This window comes from Manacus candei, unplaced genomic scaffold (genome assembly GCF_025592945.1).
Source record: "Manacus candei isolate 608988 ecotype Guabito, Panama unplaced genomic scaffold, ASM2559294v1 h1tg000033l, whole genome shotgun sequence".
NCBI lineage: Eukaryota > Metazoa > Chordata > Aves > Passeriformes > Pipridae > Manacus > Manacus candei.
Window position 1 is genome coordinate 543,044 of NW_026138081.1, and position 15,650 is coordinate 558,693.

At 35.3% G+C, this 15,650-nt stretch overlaps 1 protein-coding gene across 3 annotated transcripts in view; it reads right to left on the reverse strand.

The window, feature by feature from the left end:
• The window catches only part of DPH6 (diphthamine biosynthesis 6), a 198,317-nt gene that overhangs the window by 38,174 nt on the left and 144,493 nt on the right, over positions 1–15,650 (reverse strand). For all 3 annotated transcript variants that reach the window (XM_051791781.1, XM_051791782.1, XM_051791783.1), the window contains one exon: positions 4,902–5,307. In XM_051791781.1, coding sequence (XP_051647741.1) covers positions 4,902–5,307 — 406 coding nt within the window. The remainder of the gene's footprint in view (positions 1–4,901; positions 5,308–15,650) is intronic.

The window sequence follows — 15,650 nt, forward strand, 5'->3', positions numbered from 1 at the left end:
TGTGTTGATAATGCAGTATTTTAATAAATGGAATACTTTAAATCTTATCAGATGGAAAATCTTTAGTTTAAAAGCTGCATGCTGTACGTGCGTCAGGGTGTTACTCTGTCATTGCAAGGACTCTAAATGAGTGCCATAGCTTCTCCTTCAACAGAAGAAACAGTCCCATTACAAGTCAGATTTTCTACAGTCCAGCTGAATCAAAAAACCTATAGTATCACTGAAACTTGATAAACACATAAGGACTAAGAACCTTTTAAAACTAAACATTTACAGAGTAGAGTCACTTTAAAAAACTAATTATATATTCATTTTAATGCTGCTACCAGACTGTCTATTCCTGTTTTCTTTGCCTTTTTATATTCCCAGTATTAAAAAGGGATTATGTAATATGATGTTCTGGTGAATGTAGGACCTTTCCTACTCCCAAATAAATATTCAAAAATATTTTGCATACATCCTAAGAACAAGGTTTGTGAAATCATAATGTGATGACTTATGAACATTCATCTTTCCTATACGGAAGTATAATCTAGTCAACTGGATGGTATAGCAAATCATCCTGACACATTTGTATTAATGCATATTTAAATGAGAATAAGAAAGAAATAGTCAAATTTATGTTAAAGACTTCTAAAGGCTTAACAGCATCTTACTAAGTATATATGTCAGCTTAGTCTAATCCTCCTATTTCTAATACGTTCTGTGGTCTCTGCACGGGGCCTATAATGCTCTCGTATGTTATGAGGGATTGCCTCTGAGAAGTTCAACATCAGTACTACATTTTGTTCAATAAAACTTTACATCTGGTCTTAGGATGACAGAAAGCTATCTGTCTCAAATTTGCATTACAAACCTTTAGCTTCTTTTGACATCAGTAACACCGGCTATAATAATTTGCAATAACCTGTTTACAATATACAGAGTATACATATTCCTGGTTCTCATCTTACTCTGTCAGGTAACAACAAATTTCTCTAATTTATTTGGACAGCTTTAAATAAATGACAATTTCTTTATACCAAAAAAAGCACTCATCTAATCAGAGGCTCATTTGAGAAGATCTGTGGCAGTATTTCCTCCTTTCACTCTGATGATTTTAAGTTCTAATCAGAAAAAAGGTACCTTTATTTCTCTTTTCCATGCTTTTGAGGAGTCAACACATTACAATTCAAGATCTTACAAGAATTATTGAAGACTATTTACTAATCTTATAAGATGATGCAAATCCACCTTAAAATCCACTAACCTGGAACAATTTTCTTCTCAAACATCTCTCTTGATTTCTGAGACATGATAATTTCTTTTCCATTACAGATACATGTGTCTGATGTGTTTCACGTTAAAAATATTTGAAAAGCAGTCTATTATCCCCTGCTACATTATTAAAATTATTTTTCTTCAGCAGATAATGCATCTGATGGTAGTTGAAGACTCCAAAAGGACAGATCTACTTGTGGGATTAACAATGTCTAACGTGTCAGAGATCAAATGTGTCACTTATGGATTATCATACAGATGAGTAGCAACCTGTACTACCTGAGTTGAATTAATAAATGGCAATTGCAAAACTGGTCTTTCAATACAATTTCTGTTCTGGTAGCCACATCAAGGAAACAATATTTTTTAAAAAGCCATGTATTAGGCCTTCAGATTTACATTTCTGCTTTATCCAGTGTCCCAGTAAAAAATGATATTCTGTGATTGAAAGGCAGTTTTATCAACTATCTCATCAGTAGCTTAAGTAAATTCTGTTACTTGACTACAGAAAGTAACCTTTGGAGGTAGTAGAAATCATCACAGAGACATCCAAATACTCAAAATATCTTAGGACAAATCTACAGAGACAGATATGAACAAGTTTTGAACCATGCTCAGAGCTGACAAGACACAAACCAGTGCTATTATGGAAGGCAGTACTGTTCCTTCTTGTAATCTACCCCATTCAGATGCATTCTGCCCCATTCAGATACATTCTAGAAACAGAAAAGGCTCAAAAGGAAAACAGGAATAAACTGTGAGAAACTGGAAGGAGCTGTTGTCATCAGAACTTAACAATCGCCTTCATCTGGTGTTATAGGCAGGTTGAAATATCTTGGGCTTCAAAAGAAAGACCTGATATTAGTTCTGGTATACTAAAACTGTGAAGCACATGAAAGGACATGCACATTTGCAGTAGTTCTGCCTGTCAAAACTAAAGACTGCCAATAATAACTGAGCAGATAAAACATAGACTATGTCATCTTGCTTATGGGCACTGTCCATGGTATACTGAAATTAACGGGAACATATTGGACACCTCATACAATGATTTTGTAACTGAGAGTTAATGTATATGTCTGAGTGTATTTTAAATTATGAGAAGTAGAATTATAATAATAGTGCAAGAGCCAGTCAAGGACATCGTTCAGTAATATGCCACATCCCTTTGAAAGCTGAGGTTGCTTCATTGGAGACTAAATACCTTTCAAGGCTCCAAGAACATATATTACCAGAACATTTGAATATACCTCTGTGTCTTAACAATAGATTAATAATTAGACTTCCATTTTTGAATCAGACAGAAACTATCATCAAGACACACTTCAGCAACAACTATTTTAATTTGAGAAATTATTTTTGAATATATGTCACATTTATCCTTCCATTACATGAACTTTCTGGAAATTTTTCCTGAGAAGAAAAAAGTTACTTTAAAATTCTTCATCAATGAATTAGTGCTACTTGTAAATTTAATGTAGCCTACACATTCTACAGATTTGCAAAAATGTACTTCTTATCATTGGGGATAATGATAAAATTGGTATAATGACAGGAATTATTATGACAGTGCAGAGATCTGAGCACAACAAAAATGAATATATGACAATCACAACAAATCTTTCTATGTCTATACTATTGGTAATATAACGTGAATGGAACTGAATCAAATTTTTATGCACACAATTTTTACATTATATTGAACAATATATTTTATAAAGCAAATGAAATTTGTCTGGAAGTAATTTTTCTATGGCCTATATCAGAAAGAAAGCAGGCAAAACAGTAATGTTAATCCCATGCCAGGAACATGTTTTATCAGGTTTCCTTTTAGTTCTTAAACAAGATGTAGTAAAAACAACAACATTCTGTCAGACTATATGTTCATTCCTAGCTTCCTGGATTAAATATGCTTATTCTATGCCACATTTTTATAGCTTTCAATTCCTGTACTTTAAATCTATTAAACCATGTCAAGTTGAATTTTCTTCAAAAACTGCTGCAGGTTAAGAAAAAAAAATAGGACAGTAGAATTTTTGAGGGCTAACATTTATGTCAGCTAATTAATATGGATCAGTTGTGGTCTGCAAGGATTTTTAAAGTGCATGCATTTTTGAGATAAATATAGACTAAGGATCTGATTTTTTCCTCCTCAAACTGAAAGCAAAGCTCTTACTGATTTCAATACCAGTAAGGTCTACCAGTTTTATAGGCCTGACAGATAAAATAAGCTTTTGTGCTCTTACATAATAGTTGTCCCAAATTCAGCATAGCCCAAAATGCAGACCTACAACATAAGAAATAAACTGTAGTTGTAACATTACATTTATTGCTCTGTATTGTCTTTAATTGGTCAGGGAATGAGATTTTGAAAAAATAAACACTGGGGTAAAACCCAGCAAATTTGTTTGGATAACCAGTTCTACCTTAAATAAGTTGCTAAGAAATCAGTCCATGTTCAAAATGAGACACCCTCTAATCCAGAAGACACACTATCATTTCCTTATTTTAAAACATTATTATTTAATTATTTATTCTCAAAAGAGTTTCTGCTAGCAGACAGGAATTGGTTATCTGAACATACTTCTAGATCATGACAAAAACTACAAAACAGGCTACCAAACAGACAACTGTTCAAATACTTTTATGCAAAAGATTCATTCTCTCTATGTTGAATCCTGAAGTGGCTGGACTTCTCAGAAACTTCTATTTTATGGAATCACAGAATAATTCAGATTGAAGCAAAATCATCTAATTCAACCTCCTACTCAAAGTCAGTTCAGCTGTGAGATTAGAACAAGTAATCCAGAACTTTATCCTGTTTGGACCTCAAGAAGTCCAAGAACAGAGCCTTTCAATATGAGAAACATGCCTGGTAACCCGAAAAAGAACAAATGTATCTTAGTCATAGAACGGTAGAATAGTTTGGTTGGATAAGAACTCCAAGATCATGGAGTCCAGCTGTAAACCTAACACTGCCAGGTCTACCATTTAACCGTGTCCCTAAGCATCAAATCTACACATCTTTTATTCACCTCCAGGGATGGTGATTCCACCACTTCCCTGGGCAGCCTGTTCCAATGCTTGAAAACCCTTCTGGTGAAGAAAGTATTCCTAATATACAATCTAATACTCCCCTGGTGCAACTTGAGACCATTTCCTCTTGTCCTGTTGTTTGGAGGGCATGGGAGAAGAGACCAACCCCCACCTCACTGCAACCTCCTTTCAGGCAGTTGTAGAGAGCAATAAAATCCCCCCCGAGCCTCCTTTTCTTCAGGCTAAACAACCCCAGCTCCCTCAGCCACTCATATGACTTCCTCTCTAGACTCTTCACCAGCTCTGTTGCACTTCTTTGGACACTCTCCAGCACCTCAATGTCTTTCTCATAGCGAGGGGCCCAAAACTGAATACAGGATTCAAGGTGTGGCTGCACCAGTGCCCAGTACAGGGGAACAATCACTTCCCTCGTCCTGCTGGCCACATCATTTCTGATACAAGCCAGGATGCCATTGGCCTTCTTGGCCACCTATTCTTGAAAGGCCCTTGTAAAAAGTCTTCTTCCAATGAAATCTCATGTAGAAGTAAACAAAAATTACCTTACACTTAGTATTACACCTGGTTCATATTGTGGTAAGTCTTACCTTTTTGTAGTGTTTCCACATCAAAGACATGCTCCTTGAAGAAAGCTCTAAGGGACAAAGGACTTGCACTGCAGTCTCCTGAAAGTTTCTCAACAGCTTGTTTAAACATAGCAACTAAGTCATGAAGAGGTCCATCTAAATCAAGGGGAGAAGTGGATGGTGAAATCAAGCTCAGACGTAAAGAGATTGATGCACAAGATGCAGAACTAGACTCCACAGATTCACACTCAATGTGGAAGCCCTCTGACAACATCTTCATTGCAAAATGTTTTCTTTGGAGTGGATCATCAACTACTGCAACAACATGCCATTCAATGGCAGCATCTCTGGGCAGGTGAGGTATTACCACCACAGCAAGCAACCCACACACTGCAGTTTCATCATGATGCGTCTCTGAATCTTCTTCCTAAAAGATAAACAAAATATTGTCCATATTACAGAGCTGGTAGAAATTAAGGCTGATCATATCTAGCTAAAATATTCAAAAAAGTATGTGCAGTACAGTTATTTCATGGAGACTAGTTTTACCTTCAACTTTCTTTCTTATTTAGAAGTCATCTTGAGCAATTATGAATTTGTCTGACAGTATCTGCTCATTTTTACAATCTCAAACAACTACTATGCCTGTACTACTAAAAAAAAAAGCTGATCATAACATATTTTGCACTCATTCTGCAATTAAAAGTCTTTTTGCACATAGTAACAGTCTGTACAAATGGTGTTTGAAGAATAAAAAATGGTAGTAACTACCAAAATTACAGAAATGAGCTAACAAAGCACATTAAGTTTTATGTTAAAAGTTGGACTACTAAAGATACAGTTCAGATAAGGAAAGACATAGTTCAGACAGTTCTGAACAGCAGAATTATCTTGACCAAACCCTCTTAGAAAATAGAATGTATTTCCTCAATAGCAGAGCTCATTCAGAACATATATTTAAATTGTTTTCACATCAACTAGCATGTCTAATTAGCTAACTTGGTAAGCTAATTCTGAGTAACTGAGGTCCTTTTTTCTGATGGTTTTTAATAGCTTTCAAGTAACTGAACAGTTGAAATGCTTATTTTGATGAGCAGATTACCTGTTTCCTCCATTTTTCCTCTGTTTTTATGAAGTGACAGTATACTAAGGATTTTTAATATTAGTGACTTACACCATCTTCTTTGTGTACACAGATAATAACTTTTTATATACCAATTTGCTTACACAGCACTACATACTGGTAATATTGTCCATTGCTTGACCTCTGAAAGGAAAATAATAACAAGGCAAACCTGCCATTTTGCCTGAAGTCGATAAGGCCATATAACTTGCAGTACCTTCAATTCACAAGCTCAATTTTCATCCACTTGCTCTCAACTTTGAGAGGAAGAAATAATGACAGGTTCCAGGCACTTTACTTCAAAATTCACTCACAAAGTTATTGACAAGAAGTCTGCACAGAATATCTTTGATGCTTGACCCTCGTGAGCTGTTTACATGAAAAATGCACTTACTTCTATATTAATGATAGTGGAGTGTAATTCTATCCCAAACATGTAGCAATTGCTTTAGCATTTCTGTTTTTGATATGGGAACAAAAACAGGGATAATTTGTCTCAAATTGCAGTCACTTCAGTCATAATAAAATCTCATGGAGTACTGTTTGCTTTCAGTACTTTTATTAGGCTCGCTGGGGCTGTTATTAAGGTACCAACACATAAATGTTATATTAGCACTTAACAGGAGCACAGTATTCTCCTCTAGGAGATGAATTCTAACCTTGTCAATATAATTCTGCTCTGAGTGCTGTAAAACAGTTTAAAAAGATGAAATACTAGAGCTCTGCACTGAGAAAAAAAAAAAAGTCATGCTCATTCAGGCTTAAAGGCCACTTTGCTGGCCCAAGGTGCTGAGGTACTGGTTAGAAAAAAAGAGTCTAAAGAAGCTCTCTCAGGTCACATCAAGCACTAAGACAAACTTTTCGACTTCCCTGTACTTGTCTTAGGTTGTTAAATCAATTACTCGCTATTTCTGCTTGCCTTCAGCTGCCATTTAGAATACAAAGAACTACATGAAAATTAAGGCCAAGAGAAAGTACATTTCCAAATTTAACAAATGAGAATCATTCTGTGTGAAAGACTTTTCATGGTGCACCTGTATGGTACCATAGCACTCATAACCTTTAACTTTAGAGTTTGCACAAAGCACAAGTGATGGAGCTACTGGGGACTAATAATCTTTCATCAGTAGCTACAGAATCTTACAGAAATACTTCTAACAATGACCTCTTCTGACTTACTTTCAAGAAATCGCTGACATTTGTGTTTTACATGGATGCTGCATTTGAGTTACCTTTCAGAAATTTACAACTGTCTTAAATAGATGAATATCTTTAGGACAGACTGTCTAGTAAATGAGGATGAATATATAAGGTCTGCTAAGAAATTATATTTATATGATGCTAGGACAATATAAGCAAGTATTAAGAGTGAAAATGAAGAGGAATTATTTTATGGCTAAGTTGTTTTTTATAATTGATTCTGCACTGTCATCAATGAGATTCATCACTTCTGGCAGACATCTGTGGTACTATGAATAAAAACATGTTTTTAGGGTTCTTGTCCAAGGATACTGTTGTAGATCGTTCTATAAAGGAGCACAGGTTTTGGCCTAGTCTTTCTTTTACATCTTCCCAGTCCTAGACAAAAAAAAATGAGGTAGAAGAGTATACAGTTTGGATTGTAATTCTTGAAAAAGAAGTGTCAAATAATTCTTGGGAAGTTCTAAAATTCTTGTTGAGAGACAAGAAAACTGTTGAGGCAAACACTGTTGAAAGCAGTGATTCCTTAAAGTATGCAATACCTGAGCTTACAAATTTTACAAATTTTATTAGGCTATATGTGTAGCTTTCATCTAGAGGTAGCAGTTTCCAAATGATTTTCAGTTTATGGGACACTGTGCATGTTGAAGTTCCAATTTCTAGTTGTTAGCTTTTCCATTGGATTTAATTCTTTCTAATAACAAATACTGCAAGGTAGTTTTTCACTAGAAGTTCGATTGCCATAGGGGAAAATAAGCAGATCATAAAGGTTCAATGGTTGACTGCTGAAATAATATGCAGAAAGATGCTACTTAATGTGCTATATTTTGATATGATCTGATTTCAAGAGGACTAAAGAAGGACACCAGGTAACATCTGTTCTCCATGCGGGAGACAGCCTCTGAAAATAAATTACTCTGTAACAATGTCTTCTTTTAGGAATAGATGTAAACTGGATCATCTCAGAGACCACGCCATGACAGAATTCTGATTCTGTCAAAGTAAGAAATGGTAGGTCCCAAAAATTTGGACAAAGATTTGATAAGACAAGTGATTTAGCTCTAACTGAATCTCACATTAGACTTTCCTCAAACCATGATTCACAATATCCTCCCTCTGCCAACAGGATCATCTGCTACTCAATTTATCAAAGATGGAAAAGATTAAGATCCATAAAGTTTGGAAAAGGAAGCCCAAAAGCAGATTTTTCTATATACATGTATTTAGAAATACATTGTATCGATATCATTCCCTATCCAAAGAAGGACTATGAACATTTTTTAACACCTTGCTTTAGGAAAAAACCACAACTCAACAAAGGACTTTTCCCACTGTGAAGAAAATACTGACATTCTTCTGGTGACACAATGCACATTTCAATAACTCACAAGAAAAACCAAACGTACAGAGTAGATTGTAGGATGGTTGAGAAAGTGAGTCTTCTTTACCTTTACTGAGAAAACAGCCATGACAAGTGATATCTTGGAAAGTCTTCATGGACTGGTTAAGAAAGAATCACAGCAGTTGACAGCAGTCAAGAAAGCAAGTAAAACAAAGAGAACAAAGTAGGTAACATTATGCCACTGCAGAAATTCACAGTTCACCCCCATCTTGAGTAAGATAAACAACTCTGGATCTCTCAACTGAAAAAGGACATATTAGATCTAAAATGTATTCAGAGGAAGACAACACAGATGATCAAAAACTCTGGAGTGTCTCACTGAAAATGTTCTCCGGCCTTCTTAATGAGAAGACAGAGGCTTACAAAATCATACATGACATAAGAAGGGTGGATAGGGATAAGAGCTGATTTTGCACGCTTGTCTTTCTGTACAAGAACTACAGACCATCAAATGACATTAGTAAGAGCATGGTTTCAAAAAGGACAATGGTAGGTGACACCTACAATTTCTTTATGGAGAATGCTCCGGTTGCAAGAACTTTATAGGGATTCAAGGGGAGCCTGAACTTCCCGGAACACAGATTCAGTGGGCATTATAAAAGAGACATATTGAAATTCCTATGTAATTCTTTATTTATATGAGTTAATAATTTATATAAAAATTATTTATATAACTATTAAATTAATCCATTTAATTAGGAATTAATATAGTTTGAGGTTGGGAGAATATTAGATATATGCTTTTACTGTTTTTACTACTCACTTCTGCTTAGGGCTACTGTTTGGAGTCAGAATGCTCAGCAGAGCCTACACCATTATGGCTATTCTTTTGTTCTTACATAGGAATTTATGCCAATACTAGTAGTGTGTTTAGTGAAGAACTGGGCTTTCTTGACTGGATTGGTTGATTTTTCACAACTAGTTCCTTCCAACATTTCCATAATTCTAAAGGAATTTCATGTTCATCTGTAATATTCCAGGCAGATTTTATAGATGAATAGTGAACACAGAATCAAGTAGAAGGATGCAGATAACAGTTTCGACAGATTAAGCTTCCTCAACAGTGGCATTGGTATCAGAATACTGAGCTGGAAGAAGTGGGAGTTCAGTGTGGTTATTCCTTCTGAGAAAGAAAAAAAAAGCTGCTTCTCCTTTTTCCCAAAGCAGAATCACATGTAAAACTGTAATCCTACTTTTAGGGTGACACATATATGTTCAGTTCCTGCTTAACTGATAGAGACAGCACAGACAACCAAAACATGACAGTGCCAAGCAGGAGGTTTGTCTGCTTTAGGCACCTGCCACAGGAACAGGGATTTTGAGCTGTGTTACACTGAAGCCACCCAGACAGTTTGCTCTGTGTTAACCCCTCTAATGGGGTTCTGCAACAGATGCTCAAATCAAATCTGCAAAAGTTTGGCTAGAAATGGAAAGGGTCAAAGGGCTTGACTGAATACTTGTTGAAGGCCACAGTACTACACTTATGAAGTGACATTCAATTCAGTAAGGTATCTAACAATGAGAAATGAGAAGGGGAACTTATGTTTTATATTTGTGAATAAGCTGATGCTGAAAAGGTAGCTTGGTAGCAACATTCCTTAAGTAACACTTTTATGAATGTGTTTAATTCAGACATACAAGCCCTTTCATATCCCAAGAAGCAAGGTGAACAACAGGGGTTAGTAATGGGTTTCTAAACTTGTAATTAACCTGTATCTCTAGATTAAAGGAAAAATAGTTATCTGAACTGTATCGTGCATAATGTTTTCCTGAGTTTTGCTCAGACACAAGAAATTATCACCTTGGTTCACAGTATTACCAAATCCTTGCATTTTGTAAGCCTCAGTTCTTAGTAAAGATTCGCTCAATTTTCACTGCACATATTCAGGAGAGTTACCAAACACTCTCACACTATTGAATGCCTAATGCATTCACAATACTGCTACACACCAAACCAGAATCCAGTATAATAAGCAGAGTTAAATGAAAAACACTGGGCTGTAGGGGTTGTAAACTAACTTACACAGAGTGTTGTTTTAAAGGTGCTAACCTTAAAAATAATTTCTCCAACTAATAGTGTATTTTTTCAATTTAAAAAAAAATCCAAAACAGACCTATTAAAATTTCAATGAAAACACAGTAATAATGAGTATAAGACAAACATATATACTTAATTCACTGTTGGATTTAGCAACAAACATTTAACTATTTTACCTAATTAAACTGGAAAAGATATATATTTTGGCTATTAGCATTTATTATATAAATTTGTTTGACTATCCTCCATTTGTTCTAAATGAGATATATTCTTTTTGTTGGGTTAGTAAGGACTAGGGCCTATCTACCTCACAGCTGAATACGGAATTAGGCTATGAGAGACAGAGATGAATGCATAATTGCTATCTCTACAAAGAACTGACTTGGAGAACAAAAAGAAAGATACTGTGATGTTACTTTTAGAAGTTGAGTTTATGAAAACCTTATATGGTATGCACTATTACACCATTATAGTGGCAAGATTAATGTGCCTTTAAATAATACATTTAAAATTTCTTTTACGCTGCCTGCATTAAACAGAGTGCATCAAACTCCTGAGATCCAGCTTAAGCTTTGGTAGAGTCTCTCACAACAATAGGTTTATGACTTAAAAAAGTAAAGATTCCACTAGGAAAACTGCACAAGAATAAAAATGTCAGTTTCTAGAGAAAGTAGGATAGAAACAATCCTTTTCAACAACCTAGTTTGTCTAATAAATAGGCCACATGCATTCCTGGTATAACACATCTGAATTCAAAGAATGAATACCACAGTGTTTTATAACAACAAAATTGTTCAGAATGTTCTTTTTCCAAAGCTTACAAAAATAAGAAAGTCAGACATTTAGTATTTATTTCTGAAATAAAGCAAGTTACTTGCTGCATGCCAAAACACAAAACTGGCAGACTAAAAGTGAGGTCTTATAAACATGAATATTTGTCATAGAATAAATACTGTAAACACAAAAAGAAACAAGTTCTTCAGAAATTTTAGTCCCCTGTAGTCACTCCACAACATGTTGGAATTATCTGGAGGTACTTCAGTAACCATTGTGTCATGTAGAAATCATTTTATACAATGTCAACTGGGAAACTGAGCCTGTACTTACTTGGTGTTACTGAACCAGGGAAAAGCTAAAGAAAACAAGGTAGGTCTTTATTTTTTGTGTCAGCATCTGATAGCACATTTTGAAGAATAATTTCTTTTTTATGCAGTCTTTATCTATCCTTAAAAAAACAGAAATGTGAAAAAGGGAATGCAGGTACAGAGGAACAAATATAAGTATAGAAATTTAGAGGCAGTACTATTTCTAAGGGTTCTTTAAATCAATTTGTCTAATTCAAATGGAATTCAAATTAATGTCTTCTCCTAATATCATGATTATAATTCCACATGCTTGCATCTGGGAAGAAAATACAAATTAAATTTTCCTCACAATAATTGTGAAAAAATCTGTGTGTAGCTATGGTAATGATGCAAATTAATCATTAGATATGAAATGACCAGCAGTTAACATGCCAAGCACAGCTTAACTTTTCCCAGAGAGGCAGGTGAATAAAATAAGCATACCTCAAGTTATCTTAGTGAGAGTATAGGAAATTTGAATCTATACAATATATTGATGGCAATTATTAGGATTTGACAAGGTGATGGGCTAAAATTTTATGATAGTCAACCAAATATGTCAGAAGAAACTACCATAAAAATTAAGTAACAACACTCTCAGGGCCTAAATCCCACAATAAATATACCATAAATTTGATTTATAAGTTGAGACAGCTTTTTGGTGCATAAAGGATACATATAAATCTTTGCAGAATCAAAAGTTTCATGACAAATGGTCTCTGAATAGTTTTACTGTAAGTATAGGTAAGCATTACATAAAAAAGGAAAGCAAATATGGAACTCATGCAAACAGAGAGTTCATAAGAAAGCAGATCAATAACTTTACAGGATCTATAGCTTGTATTGCTCAAACAGAATAAATTAGTAACTTGCTATTCTATCTTTTACCACGATTGTCAACAGAGGCCAAGAAGTGGTATAAATTTTCATCATTTCTGTGTGATAGAAAAAAGGGTTCAGTTGAAATTTAAGACATAACCTTACAAGCTCTCTTTTGATTATATTTAGTACAGAAGGATATCATTTGCTTGTTAATTTTGTTTCTCTTTTCTATTGTTGGATCACTGTGTTTTCATCCTTTCATTTCAGAAACTGAGAAGCTCTGTGACAGGATCAAAACAAGAGCAATCAGTCTCACATTTCCATGAAGACATAGTCAGCTTTGAGCAAGTTTCTAGAACAAATGAACAACTGAACAATATAAAGTCTGCAATAACTAGGCCATCACCTCTGCTTTCTGGACGTAGCAACTTGGAAGTTTTCTTGAAAAGGAAGCTCAAGTAATTACTTGTTAAAATAAATTGAAAAAAAAATAGAAAAAGCAAACTGGCCAACTGAAAGACACAGGTTTCTACATGCATGGTAAGTGAGAAGAATCTCCTATTTAGGACTGAGACTTCCATTTTTGCTTGATTTCTCAGGTAAGTATCACAATCTTGTTCTAACCCAATATCTAAAAGCAGTCTCAATAGCCCCATGGACTTCAAGTTTTCAACTACCCACCTAATTTCATAAATTTCAGTCCCCCTTCAAAACACATTTCATAATTGTATGTGCCAATTATGCCACCATCAGAACAAAAGAAAGATTTAAAAATGTTGGATAATCGGTTACGGGAAGCATGGGATAATATCAAATGGAAAATATGAATACCTATATCTTTTTTCTTAAGTCAAATGAGTCAGGAAGGGATTTTCACTTTTGTTAAATCCATACAAGCTTTTGGCTGTTTGCCTTATTCTGCAGAAGTAGTCAGGCTACCAAGACACGTGTATTTAACCAACCCTTTTCCTACTGCATACAAGCTCAGCCTTTTGGTTCTCATCCTGTGGAATGAAGTATTTGGAACTCTTAAGGTCTAATATATTTTAGTACAAGTATACTCACAGGGTTCAAAATGGGAATTTCTGGGTGAAATGTAATGGTCTGTGATATACAGGTCAGAAAAAATAATGTAATGGTGCCTTCTGGCTCTACGAGCCACTCAAGCTACGAAATCTGTTTTATCCACTACTTAGGCTCAGCCTTTCTACCAGCGCTGCAGTGCCTGAACTCTAAAAACCCACACTGAGAAGGAAACCACCTTACTCATTATGGCCTTCAATATCCCTTGCTGATAGTTTTAAATTTTTAAACAGCCCTACCTGTCGTGCTCCCTTTTATGTGTTCTCATAGTTACAGATATAATTTTGGAAGCAAAATATCTAAACAGCAAGCACAATAAAAATGAAATGGGTTAAAACTTATTAGCAGTAGGGAGCAGATGTAGCAAAATTCTGCCAGTTCCCCTACATTTCCTCCCCAGCAGGGATTTTCTGTCAAGCTGTGAGTTAGTTCTACATACTAATCCAGGCTGCTGTTGCTGCAAGTGCACCTTCCTATACTTTGCTATTGTACTAAAAATTCACTTTGATTTTTGATTTCTTCCTTCTTAATAATAATATTTAAAACAGTTCCTGCAGAGCTAAATGTAAATTCAAGCACTGCATGCTAGATGCTCAAAAGGGCATGAAAATGTAAAATTGGTAAGAAAATAATTACATACCGAAAAGCTGTTTTATTTGCTTAAAAAATAGTAACTTTCTCTCAACAAACTAAAAGTTCCTGAGCCAAAAGATAACCAGTTAATGACTGAAGTTCAGATCCTTGAAATACCTCTCAAACATACATCATTCAATATACCAGTTACAATGTGGGAAAAAAAAATAAGACAACTATTTAAGGAACAAAGCCATAAATTGGTAATAACATAAATTGAAAGCAAATGAAGTCTGCCACATGAAATATGATCACAGATTGTCATTCTGAGGGTTTTATTTTTCATGTGTAGCGTCAAAAATAAGCACTTAGGAAAGAGAGTTGAACTGAATTAAGGATGTTCAAGATGGAAAGATTTCACTTGAAAATCATTTGAGAGTGTGTACCCAAATGGGACAGAAAATGAGCAAAATTAATGGTCAAAATCTACTTTGTGGGCATTAAGGATAATGGATTTTATTATCTAGAATTTGAATTTCAGATACTGATTGCAAAGATACTTTCTTTGAGAGTCTACTTTCCTTCTGAACTTTGACAATGAGCTCTGGAACCAATTTTTAAACCAAATGTCAGGTTTCACCTCATAATATTCTAATTACATCACCTGTTCACCTGTACATGTACAGCACCATTAGCTACCGTTGTTAAACCTGTAAATAATTTTGTAGAATGCAAGGAAGAAAATTGTGATGCTGCTGGAGATAGAAGAAAAACAATTTGAAAATTTGTGTGGTGTTATTAAACTGGTGAAATTGGTGGTGTTATTAAACTTCTACTAATTGCCAGGCTGTCTGTCATTGAGACAACCACCTTTATTAGTAATATGACATACGGATGTGCAATCAAAAATGATTTCATGGAATCATAGAATGGTTTGGGTTGGAAGGGGACCTTGAAGATCATCTAGTTCCAAACCCCCTGCTGTGGGCAGAGATACCTTCAATTAGCCCAGGTTGTTCAGAGCCCCATCCACCCTGGACTTCAGCACATCCAGGAATGGGGTACCCACAACTTCCCTGGGCAACCTGTGCCAGTGTCCCACCACCCTCACAGAAAAGAATTTTTTCCTAGTATCTAATCTAAGCCTACTCCCTTTCAATTTGAACTCATCCCCTCTTGTCCTGTAATGTAATATGTAATATGCTCTTGTAAATAGTCTTGCCCCATCTTTCCTGTAGGTTCCTTTCAGGTACTGGAAGGTCACAATTAGAACACCCTGAAGCCTTCTCTGTTTCTGGCTGAACAATCCCAGTTCTCCCTGCTTTTCCTCATAGGAGAGGTACTCCATCCCTCTGATCATCTTGTTGGCCCTCCTCTGGACTCATTCCAACAGGTCAATGTCCTT